We start from the raw sequence: 12,919 nt of genomic DNA, 5'->3' as shown, positions 1-12,919 counted from the left end.
CCCATTAACACATACTTTGGGGGTAGAGGCTGAGTGACAAATGTGCAAAAAGCAAGGGGAAAAGGGACCATCCTCCATGCCCCCTTCCCACTGCCCCACCATACAGCGTGCCCCACTTCTTTTGCTCTTAGCATCCCATGCCACGGGTTCATGCTCTTTTACCCTCTCATGGCGGGGACTCTGCTTGCCACGGCTGTCAGCATCAAGATCCCTGTATGTCTGTTGGCAACAAAGTAGAAACTTAAGCTCCATTCGGATGCTCTATTTGAAACTACTAGGTGAGAGTGGGACATTCAGAGGCAGAAATTCATTTCAATGCATATCCCCTGTCCCTACTGGTCTCCACCCAACTAACCATAACCCAAATCAAATTCCAGGACCCAAGAACAATTTTTTGCACAGCCATTCTGTCCACCTGGCCTCCAATGAGGTCAGCTATATAGACGAATAAAAAACTATGGTTAGTACAAAGGTGGAACAAGCACACTTCTTTCACACAGTGGCTTGAGATCAGAGGCATTCAATTGAAGATTAGTAGGGTGAAGTTTTCCACAATAAGATATTAGAAAGGAAAGGTGCAGAGGTAAAAACTGGCTGGAATAAATGACCATTATGAGTCCAGAGGAAACTCAGGTAGACCCTCAAGAAGAACATGAGACCAAGGCATATTTTATTATAGGGAGAAGTAGATGAAGACTGGAAGCATTTTCAGTTTATAGACAGGAATACATACATGAGAGAAATGGGAACCTGTAACACAGGCACAGGGCTGCCTTGCTGAACTGAGGAAATCATTAACAGTAATCACGAGAATGGGGAAGACCCCCATGCTCATTTACTAAGGACAACTAAGGACTTTCACCTTATACCATGTACTGGTGCAAAATTGATCCAAACCTTCCCATGTGGCTACCCAGAAGCAGACTGTCTCCATAAGCATAATGAGGCCAGAGCTTGGGATCCTGAGGCTCATGACCAGGATTCAATTTTGGTTCCATTACTTCCTATGTGGTTCTATACAAATTACTTGGCTTCTCTACCCTGTGCTCAGTCTCCTCATTTGTAAAATGAAGATAATAATGGTACCTGCTTTGTATTGTTATGAGAACTGGCTAAGATGACACATGAAAGGAACTTGGGTCATAGTAAATGCTCATAATTGTTATAATTGTTAGCTATTAGAGACAAAGAATTGGGCAGTTACTCCCCCCCTCCCCAGTACTAGGGATTGAACCCAGGGCCTTGCACATGCTAGACAAATGCTCTACCACTGAGTTACACCTCCAATCCTGGTACCTGAATCTACCATGGCTCAGTTCTTAAACCAATGGACATACGTTGAACCTCTAAAATCAGACTATTACTAGTAGTCCCCTTTTAAATAGGCTACCTTAATTGAGAAAATGTCTTTGCACAGATCCTGCCCTCCAAATTAGCATTTTATTTTACAGGGATATACCATAAAGGTCAACAAAGCCATTCTATAAATAAATAAGTATGCTTGCCACAAATGTTCACTAGCCATGTCTGTGGTTAATAATCTTTGTGTGGTTAATATTCTTTGTGTGTGTGTGTGTGTGTGTGTGTGTGTGTGTGTGTGTAATACTGGGGACTGAACCCAGGGCTTCATAAATGCTAGGAGGCAATATATCATAGAGTTACCACCCTACCCCTGTAAAACAGCTTGAGTGATAGGCCCGGAATTTGAGTGGGGCAGATGGGGAAGGGTGAGCATTTGTTAGGAGGAACTGGGTAAGCAAGAATCAGGGCTCTCAGAATCAGAAGGAATCAAACTCACATAGGGAGGTCCTATAAAGCTTCCAAATGCCCATTTTAATCACAACTTATAGAAAAGCAAGAGAAAAATGGCTGCTTTAAATGGGATTTTATAAAAATGTGTTGCTATCAGGGCTTGTAGGCCTCAATCTCCACCAAATTTAGTTTTATATTTTAGTTTGTGGTTATATACTTATATTCCTAGGATGGAAACTAGATTAAACTGCCCAGGATTTGAATGTACAGTGCATTATCCTGAGGTCCAGTCAGGAAATGCCAATTTGTAGCACTATAGGTTGTTTCTGCTACAAATGGTTTCTACAAATGGTATATAACATTTAAGTAGAAAAGAGGGATTACTGAGTTGGTCTTTACACAGGCAGGCAAGAAGACAGATAGGACATAGAGCATGCAGAGAAGATCACCTGCTGGTCACTGTGCACCTGACAGGCAGGTGAAGTAGGGGGAGGAGAAAGTGTGATCACTTTTTTTGGGCAGGTCCGAGAACGTTCCTTTTCCCGTCGCTTTTACACCAATAGACACAAACAGAGAGAACATTGTTCAAACAATGGCTACATGAAGGGTAGTTCTGGAAGGGCTGATGGGCATTTTCCGAAGCAACCTGAGAGGCCCCTTCCTTGCCCCTCGAGCCTCAAAAGCAAATCACTTCAGGTTGGACTGACACCTTCTGTTAGGCACTGATGGCACAGGTAATCTATGTAGCTGGTGAGAACTTGTGATGTAGCACTTTCTAAAGGACAGGAATCAAGGGATTTGGCAGGGAATTTGGAGAACAGGAAAATGGTCTTAATTATAAGCAGAGAAAAAAGGCATTCAGGTCCACCATAAGTGATATAAGACTACCTCTTAAAAGTTGGTGATGCACACCCCACAGCAACAAAGCAGAACGCACAGGTATTTGTGATAATATCCTACCTACTCTTTTCACACCCTAAATAACATTCAAAATTTCTGAGAATACCAAGGTAGTACAAAAAGTACAGGAAACAGGATAAAATAATTAGGCATACTTCACTGATACCATATATATCTTCATGACTTTTTTCCTCATTCTGCACCTCTAAGAAAACTTCTCTGCATTTGAGAAGCAATTGCACATTATCTTGGGCCTCTTTGATTCCTTTCAGGTAATTCTTAGTTTTCTCTGACCAGATGACTGCCTGGGGTAGGCATACATGTAAAGCCTGCAGGAGGAAGGCTTTAGTAGTCATGAGACCAGGGGAAGCATCCCCACTGTTTGTTCCCACCTCATATAACAATCTACTTCCAAACCAAGGCTGGTTCTTGCGCAGAGTTTGCGTACAGGATGCACTTCTGGGATCAAACGCAAAAGGAATAGGGAAGGAAAGAGCTACAGTGATTATACAGGAAGGTTAGGAAGAGAAGTCACTGGCAAGCAGAGTTGTTATTCATTTCTCTTCTTCCATACAATGACTGAAATTGAAACTGATTTTCTTGTCAACTCAGCAATCACTGCTGTGTCTGTCACACCCTCCTGCATCAGTGGGAACAATGTCAAGAGAAGCACAAAGTGAGCCACAATGAGGTGCTGCCAGTCAGCACCCAGTTCCTGAAGGGAGATGAGAGGCCAGCAATCAGGGCAAGACAGAAGCAGCAGCCAAAGTGCTCCCAAGTTCTTGTCTCTTTAGGTATCTGTAGAACCTGACATTGCATCCACCTCTAGTGTTCAGGAGATAAATTTAGAGGCCAACACTCAGGAAAAGATTATTATGTGAATATTATAAATTTCAAATAATATTCATCATCTCCAACTTTATAAAACCTAAAGCATATAAGGATCTAACAAGGTTTTCATTACTTGTGATTTCTTATTTACCCATCTACTTAGTTGCTCTATCCAGCTATAATCTCTGGTACTCATTACCTAGAACCTATGTTTGACTTTAAGGGTTTTAATCTGCTGAACAGATGGCCTGTTAGTATCACCCTACTTCACTGATTGTGACCATAATGACCTGATTACAAGTTATCTAAGTCTGGGTGAACCATAGTCTCCATACCAATCCCTGAAAAATGCTATAGGCTATCAGACAATCCATAAGAAGTCCCATAAAACCAAGCTCCTGATGCCTCTTCAGGGCAGCACCATCAGATTATGAGCTGATAAGTCCATCTTCACAGGACTGAGGCCATGACTCAGCCAACGTCTCAAGCCACATTCACTGCCCCACACTTCCCAGTAAGCCCACCAAAGCTATACCAGGCACATGACATATAGGATTATCTATCCACCCACTTGCATAGATTACTTCTGATCTTCCCACTTTGTTTCTACCTCAGGCTACCCTCTATGAGTCTATATAGAGTTTCTAGAATCTAGTTTAGAATTTGCGTCACACCTCAATATCCTCAACTAAGATTACTTTTCAAATCTTATCTTCCATTTCAAGCAAGGGTAAGAAAATAAAATACAAGTAAATTTTTGATGAAAACATTTCAGAAGACCTCTCCTAAGCATAGAGAGAGGGAAGTTTGACTTTGGCTATGAGTTTGGACACCACTCCCAAGATTCCATCTTAGCCTTATGGGCCATGCCTTTCATGTGGCATATTATTATAGTTTTAGAAAGTAACATTTTTCCTGAATGCAATTTAAATAAGGCCCAATTCAAGGTTCTTCAGCATATTCTGTCAACAGAGGCTATACTACAGCACAAGAGGTGAGTGAGGCCAACTGTGGAAGATGCTAATAAAATCCAGGATCAGCTTATCTGACCTATCATTATCCTATCAGTTCTACATGATATCAAACTATGAGAAAGCTATTCCAGGTTCTATAGAGCAGGAATTTGCTCAATTGTGATAAGACTTCCAATTCCTCAGATAAGTTTCAGATAGGTTTTCTAAAACCAGGTATTGTTATCTGTTTCTTTCTACACTGTTAGGATGAGCAGTTTTCTGGGAAATCCTAAAACATTTTAGTGACAATGTCAAAGAGGGTGTTTTTGGAGGGTGGGGTGAGGTGGTGGGGGTACTGCTAGGGATGGAACCTAGGGTCTTGCACCTGATAGGCAAATCCTCTGTCACTGGGCTATACCTGTGGTCCCCCCAAAGAATATTTTATTAGTTAATCATTATTATATACATTTTTCAGATGAAGATTTCCTATGTTGCCCAGGCTGGCCTTGAACTCCTGGGCTAAAGCAACCTTCCTGTCTCAGTCTCCCAAGTAGCTGGGACTACAGGTACACTCCACATGCAGGCAAAAAGAGTTATTTCAAGTATGGACAAAACCCAAGAAAAATGCCCATGACACCTTTCTTTGTACAAAGTTTGAAACAAAACTATACTTCAAAACTACTGTCATGGTTGTCATTTCCCCATTTCATGTGAAAGGCTCTCTCCAGTGCCCCACCTCTACCCGCTATTCTCAGGTCTGATGAAGTCAAGATTCTCCCAGCAATGGACATGAGTAGAGAAGCTAGCAAAAAGTTAACATGGGACAAATGTTACAACAGTTAAAGCCCCCAAGGCTGACATACCTAAAAAGCTTGTCAAATCACTTCAGCTAGTTTCAGCATCAAATTAACAGTCTGCCTTTTAAACTGATTTCTCAAATCCCAAGGAGTTAACTGAATCATGGAATTGAATCAGCACTGTCTGTTCAATGTTTTCTCAGAGTTACTGCTCAAATGAGCACAGAGCCTTCTAGCCCTTGTGAGCTAGGCTTCTCAAGGGCAGGTATGAACACGGGCTGACCCAGAAGCAGGAGTAGAGTGGAAAGACCTATGGCAACAGCCCCCATCCTAATCCCTGGGCAGTTCCTTTACCTGTTTCCACTGGGGGATGGGAGCAGGGAGACCCTGCTCAGGCAGGTAGCAGGTCGGCTGGCTGACCCCACGCTCTTGTGTCGGCTGTGACACACAGGCCAAGTGTGGGTGGGGGACAGACATGGAGACAAAACAAAATAAAATACATTAAGGTAGGAAAAGACACCGAAAAAAAAAAAAAGTACCCATGGAAGACAGACATTGATCTATGAACTGTGAAGGCAGGTGGAATTTACGGAAGGAAGGAAGGAAGGGAAGGAAGGAAAGGAAGGAGCCCCCCAAACCAAAAGCAAGTACAAAAAAGAAGGAAAAAAAAATAAGAGAGACAGAAGCTGTGATTCTCCTTATTCTTTCCCTATACCCAAAGCTCTCTGTCTAAACTACTAACTTTAATTTGGAAAACTAATGAGGAAAGCAACCTTTTCTTGGAAGCAATTTACCTCCCAAAAAGGGCATTCTAGCCTGCCTGAGAACCTGGGGTTGCAACCTCTAATGTTTCCCAGTGAATAATACTATCTTTCCTGCAAGCCACAACATGAAAAGATAGGAGTACAAATACTAATACTAATAACTAAAGATGAGATGTGGTCAGATGCCAAGAAAATCAGTGCCACCTGCCTGGTTCATGGGGACAATGGTTGATAAGAGTATGGAGAAGATAAAGAGACAAAGAGAACAAAAAGAATTGGCCTCCTGTCCTTTGGATAACCTTTCAGGTTATCAGGGAGTTTTATAGGAATTTTCAGTATAAATATCAAAATCCCAATGCCCACTTTTGTAAGAAGCCTTGGTGAAGCAAGGCAGTGAAAAGACTTAACAAGAACACCTCAGGTCAAATACTGTCTGGGTACTCTCATGCATAAACTGGGGTGTGTAATTTAGTATCCAAATGTTCACATTCTGAGTAATATCCTAGAAAAACACTTTGCAACACACAAAAAAACAGCTTTATTGCAAGAATGGTTACCTCTATTTCATCATGAAAGATGGGGAAAAACTAAAACAACCAACACTAGAATGACTCGCACATTTTGGAAAATGCCAAAAAGATTTGGGAACACATGGGAATGTGCCTAAAGTTAAATGAAAATAGCAGAATAGAAAAATTCATGTTAAAATGACCACCATTATGAAAACAAGAAAGCATGGGGGAGGGGAGAAAACCAGAAAGCAATGCAGGAGTATATTAGCAAAATTATAGGTACCTCAGTTATCTTTACTATGCTTTTCAGCATTTTAATCAATAAGCACATACTTATTTTATAATTTAAATATGTGTGTGTGAATTTATACCCGTATATAGATAGATGTATAATCATATATTTTTTAGATCCCACTTGACTTCGTTAAAGATGCCTCAGACTTATGCAGAACATAAAGCAGCACTGAATGCCTAAAATGAGCTTAGGAAATACATATCTCTATCACAGTCAGACAAGAGAAAATTAGACACTAGTTTTGAGCGACACGGTCTGTCTCACTGATAAGGTCCTCCTTCCTGTATGACTTGGCCAGTCTGGGTGGGAGATGTGCTTACCTGTCTCCTTATGCCAGTAGTCTGTGCAGGCGCATTTTCTTCAAATTTGGCCAAAAGCTGGGTTGCCATGTACTTCACTTTATTCTGGTTTCCAACAGCAACATCCATCCTCCTGTCTGTCAGGGTGCTCACCAGTGTTGGTCTTTCTCCTCTGTAGCCCCTGGGAGTTTCCTCCTGACAAATGGCAAGTACCAGAGAACCAGACTATTATAGGTACCCTTCACTTACTTCCTCCTCCCTTAAAGAAGTGTAATCAGGATCCACACAGTAGCTTTAGGTTGAGTTTAACAGCTCTCTTTAAGGTACCAATCTCCAAATAGTCAATAAGACCCTTGCACATGGGGCATTATAAGAGTTTTTGGACTTGTGCTGGTATCACCATTTCCCACAAAAGCCTCTGTAGTTGGCCAAACTGTGTGACTCCAAAGAGATAGGAAGGTCTAAGTGCACATGTGTATATATGTTTCCTGGTTGTTCTCTAGAAAATTAAATAAAGATCCACAGAAAAAGCTGCTCACAGAAGTTCTCATAAAGGATCTAGTGAAACCAATTTGGGAATTAACAATTTAAACCCCAAAAAGGAAAATTTAGTGTAATAGTTCTAGCAAATCCCCAGATGAATCTCACCTCCTCTGATTGACTAGTTTTTCTCCTCTTTCCAGCTCCATCCAAGTCCTTTTCCTTTTTATCCTGCAACAAGAAAAGAAGGAAGCCACATCATTCTGTTCACTACACTTTGTCATTAACTTGCAGTTACTAGAAAAATGACTCCCACGTGTTGGTACCTTGGGAGAACGCTTCCGAGAGATGGTCTGCCCAAGTTTGCTCAGGAAGGAGATAGGGGATTTGGTGCTGGCTATCAGAACTGCTTTTTCCTCAGCATTCAAGTCCAAGGTGTCTGTAAAGAGAAATCAGCAGTGTTCAAGGACAGCCCTCGAGGGTGCTATGAAGTCCTGACCAGAACCACTCTGTCTTCTTCGAGGGGCTCATGGAAAGGAATCTCAGGAAGCTCTAAAGGCAGCTCTTTGTAGAAATGCCACAAAGGAAATGCACGTTTGAGTCTGGACATTAACCCTTCTCTTTTCCACCCACATTAACAAAACAAACTCTTTCCTCAGTATACTTCCATTACAAAAAACTGCCCTTCTGCTTTTTTAAGGTCATTAAGTGCTAAAGCCTTACTTTGGTAATAAAAATTTCAGGACAGAGAGAGGGAAAGGGAGAGAGCAGAGCAGAGCCTAATAGGGTCATTGGTTTGGGTAGATGTAGAGGCCATGGTCTTAGCTGAGTATACTAAGGGGCTCCCCCTAAATGGGAATATTTTTGTTAGAGTTGCATGTTTCGCTTTTAAGAATAGCGTATGTAATCGGGAAGAGACTCAGATGCCTACAAGAGTCATGGACTAGAAGACACTCAGGAGTGGTACCATAAACTTTATGGATTCCAAAATTTTACTAGTAGCAATAGTAATTGAAACTAATAAAAAGAAATCACTAAAATTTATTAAGTGGTCCCATATGCCAAACATTCTTTGTAGCATATCATAATGTAATTATGTATATTATCCCATTTTACATATTACTTACATGAGGCATAGGGAAATTTAATAACTTGCCCTAGGTCAAACAAGTGAAAATACTGGGATACAAATTCAGGTCAGATACCACGGTCAACACTGTTAGACATTATACTACATTTATTTCACAGGGCAATAAATGACAATAAGAATATTTTTTGTAGCCCCATGATAAGTAGAGGCAGCAGGCAAAGAGCCAACAAGAGATTTTTGGGAAACCCTAAAAGGTAGAAAGAGAAACTAGAGAGGGAACAGTTACAGAAGAAAGAATAGTAGGGCACTGTTACAGAAGCTGAGAAGAGAGAATTTCAAGGAAGAGAACATTTATTCTATAGTGTTGAATGATGCAGAAGAGGCAACTACATGAGAATGAGAAAAGAATATGGAAGGATGATTCTTCCTAACTGTAGAAAACTGTGTTGAGAGAGTAGTACAAAGATAAGATGGATTTCAAAGTGTTATAAAGTTTAGGTAGTAAATAGAGGCCACAAACATGAACCACTTCAGAAGGGCTGGTTCTGAGGAAAGGAGAAGGAGAAGGCAGGAGAGTTGAGGGGAACAAAAAAAGTTTGAGCAGGAATGATTTTTTCATATTTACAGATTAAGTAAAAAAACTTTGTAAAATAATGAATGGTTTAGAACATAAGACTAGAAAAGAGAAAAATAATGAAGCAATTTTCAGAGAGCTCTACTGATAACTGAGACAACATTTCAGTTATATTGCGTAGAAGGAAATGCCTTCTATCCCAAGTTGGAATTAGGATCTCAGCAAACACAGATCTGCTTTGCCTCCACATTGAGCAGTAGAAACAGAGTAAGCCTGAGCTTGGTGGTATTGTATTTAGTGGTACTGATGAAGGGCACAATTGGAAGGAAAGACAGAAATGCCTGGACAATAGCTCAACAGGATACTAAGAATTCCATATCACACCCACCAGCTCCTTACCAGTAGAGGAGAGTGAGTCCTTAAACATCTCATAGAACTGAGTCAGGTACATCACCATGGACAGCTTGTCAGGCTCCCCAACAGAGGCCATGTCTTTGCCTGTCATGATGGGAGAGATGCCCAGTTCTTTCTCAGCAATATCAAAGGCCAGCTGGTTATTCTTCTCCACATTTTGTTCATCCAAAGAATCAAAATCTCTGAGAAACAGGACAAGGAATATAGATCAAGTTGGGCTGACTGTCCTCAAACCAGAACATACAATATCACGGGATCACAGTCATTTCTTGGTCTTTCTGACTAAAATCCAGGGAGCAGTGCATCACTAGGATCTGAGAGCAGACCTGTTTTTCTCACCTCTTATTCTCCTTCCTTTGACTAAAGAAATGCAAAGCATCCTCAAGAAGAAATGATTAAAGAGCTATCCAATAAAGGAGAAAAAGAGGGAAAAAGTTGGCTCCTCTCATCTTTCCAGGGACACAAAATGTAAACTCAGTACAGGAACTATCTTTAATATAGATTCATCTATACCCAAGTGCCCACATATAAATGAATGTCAAATAGTAGTATGAATCCTATCTGGATCAGACTGCTCCTAATAGCCAAAGCTACTACCACCATGGCCCTTGGCCCTGGCAAGCTGCTAATGTCCTAAAAATCAGCTCTGGTAAATCTTACACAGCTTTCTCCTGATGGGAAATTCCAAAACCTACATAAGATTTTCCCATTGCTAAATTTCCTGAGTTTTCCCAAGTATTTAGATTAACAAATATTTCCTATTGGGTTTGAAGCTTCTTGCTATTCAGAGTGATATCTGACAGTATTATTTTTTTGGGGGGGAGGGGTTTTGCTGGGAATTGAACCCAGGACCTTGTGAATGCTAGGCAAACACTCTACCAAATGAGTTATATCCCAAGCCCCAACATGCTTGTTTAGGTGACTTCAGATTACCTGGAAACCCTTACTTTGTGCTAACCTACTGAACCTGTGGCATTTTTTCATTAAACAAAAAACAAAAAACACCCTACTTCCTTTTCTCTCACTGCTTTATGTTTGCTGTAACTCCCCTGGGCCTTCTCCAGGCACGCTTTGGTGTAATCTAACAGGAATGTGTCTCCTCTGGCCCATACTCACCCCTGTAACCCATCCACTAGGTCCTCTCAACTTTTCCTGTCATTATCCTTCCCTTTCTTGCCCTCCATTTGGAAAAGAACTTATCACTTGCCTCATCTTCTGAAGCCCTTCTGTGCCTTTTGTCATAATTTTTTTTTTCAAGCTGTTTTCCCTCCCCACTCCTTTCTTTTGTGGGAGTGAATAAGTACTATTTTCATTTACCTTCTACCAATTTCTGGATGAGTTGAATGCAGGAACATTGGGGGGTCACTTACATTAATTGAAGCATATTAGAAATCCTCTACTCTTTTCTTTTTACAGCCTGGTATGGAACCCAAGGCCTTATGCATGCTAGGCAAGTGCTCTTTTGAGCCATATCCTCAAGTCCTCTCCATTTAAATTCTACACTGTGCAAAGCTGTTTTTATTAGATCTGCCTCTTTAGTTTAATAACTATCTCATATATATATGGACTATGTACTTTAGGATTTCTTAAGCAATTTTAAAATAAATAAGAAGTAGGCCATTAAATGGACCTAATGATAAAAGGTACAGGCAGCCAGAATAATTCAATGCACTCTACTTCTATTTCTGAATCTTTCTGTTTGGCTTCTATGGTTATGAATGCCTGTGAGGGAAATCCAGTCACCACAGCTGACCTGGGGTAAGCCTAGTGCACTGATTCTGTAGATAGGTGGACAAAGAATCGACAAAAGAGATGTTACTAGTATACTGGGTAAGATGACATGAACTTCATGAGCTTGACAGAATTTTTTATTTTATTTTATTTTTTTAGTTATAGTTGGACACAATACCTTTATTTTATTTATCTACTTTTATGTGGTGCTAAGGTTCGAACTCAGGCCTCGCACATGCTAGGCAAGTGCTCTACCACTGAGCCACAACCCCAGCCCCTGACAGAATTATATTTGCAAAAAGTGTAGTCATTGACAAGAAAATATCAATGAACCATCATAAACTGGTAAGTATTCATTGTTTTCGGTTTCACTGGCAGTGACATATTTGTTTTGAGCTAGCCAAGTGTTCAGTGTTCTAGCCAGGTTTCCCATGTGACCAACAGCATCTGAGATGGCTGGCCAAAATGAAGAGTTCAACCTGGGGCCAATAAACAGAGTTTTCCCTTGTGTAAAGTTAACAGGTCCAGGTGGGTGTTAAGCCAATTTTTTACTTTGAGTGCTGTGATTTTTAAAAACCCAGCTAATTTCCAGGTGCAGTAGTTTATATCTTTAATTCCAGCAACTTGAGAGGCTGAGGCAGGATTGCAAGTTTGAGGCCAGCCTCAGCAACTTAGTAAAAAAAGAATAAAAAGGACTAGGGATGTAGTGAGGATGTAGCTCAGCGGTAAAGTGCCCCTTTGTTTAATCCCCAGTACTAAAACTAACAAACAAAACACACAACTCAGCTAATTGTTCCTGGACTGAGCAACACAATGCTTGACATATGAAGTTTTAAATATAGCTAAATCAAATCATAGTCTTCTGGAGAATGCATCCCACTATGTACCTCATTTTGGAAAGAGTACAAAATTTGACTACTTGATAGCAGGGTGCTCTGAGATCTTTGGTGGATATAAAATAAAAAGTACAGTCATGACTTACATCAGATCAGGACGGTATCTGTGGATAATTGCACATAGAGCCAGGCCACTTTTCCAAGACATGGTGAGATCTGTCACATTTACTCCTGCGTAACCATCTGTCTGCCTTTGGCACCAACTTAGCAGTTTGCTTGAACGAGCTACAGATTCTAAAACAATAAAACAACTATTATTGGAAGTGTGGTTACCTAGCAACACTAATATAAGATCTGCTTTGCAGTACACATATCCAGTTCGAAAAATTACTAAAGGTAGGGACAAAAACAGTCATTTCTAGACTTCAAAAGAAAACAGTGAGGACAATGTTATATAACTGGTATCATGATCCTGGAATTTTAGGTACCAATATACTCATATTCTAAAGTCAACATCCAGCCTGTGAAGAGACTAAAATTTCACAACTGGGTACTTGTGCTGAAGCCCAGTGTCCCTGGGAAACTCCTGAAAACTGGCTTAGATGGAAGAGTACCACTACTGAGCTGTCACCCTCACCTGCAGAGCAGTCTTAGGATTTCCCTGGAGGGTTGCTGGGTCTGAGGAAACCTT

General features: G+C 40.8%; 1 protein-coding gene across 10 annotated transcripts in view; it reads right to left on the bottom strand.

Moving 5' to 3' along the window:
- Mical3 (microtubule associated monooxygenase, calponin and LIM domain containing 3) overlaps positions 1-12,919 on the bottom strand; it is a 203,541-nt gene that overhangs the window by 90,627 nt on the left and 99,995 nt on the right. For 8 of the 10 annotated variants that reach the window (XM_071610264.1, XM_071610263.1, XM_071610266.1 and 5 more), the window contains 6 exons: positions 12,375-12,522; positions 9,647-9,843; positions 7,910-8,022; positions 7,752-7,814; positions 7,125-7,298; positions 5,588-5,671 (listed from right to left, as the gene is read on the bottom strand). In XM_071610264.1, the coding sequence (XP_071466365.1) occupies positions 5,588-5,671; positions 7,125-7,298; positions 7,752-7,814; positions 7,910-8,022; positions 9,647-9,843; positions 12,375-12,522 (779 nt within the window). Of the gene's footprint in view, positions 1-162; positions 220-2,201; positions 2,301-5,587; positions 5,672-7,124; positions 7,299-7,751; positions 7,815-7,909; positions 8,023-9,646; positions 9,844-12,374; positions 12,523-12,919 lie in introns of all 10 variants that reach the window. The other 2 variants (XM_071610271.1, XM_027951162.2) reach the window with 2 other exon arrangements.

Source organism: Marmota flaviventris, chromosome 3 (assembly GCF_047511675.1).
Source record: "Marmota flaviventris isolate mMarFla1 chromosome 3, mMarFla1.hap1, whole genome shotgun sequence".
NCBI lineage: Eukaryota > Metazoa > Chordata > Mammalia > Rodentia > Sciuridae > Marmota > Marmota flaviventris.
Note: the sequence above shows the minus strand (reverse complement) of the source record. Positions and strands in the feature narration are given on the sequence as shown.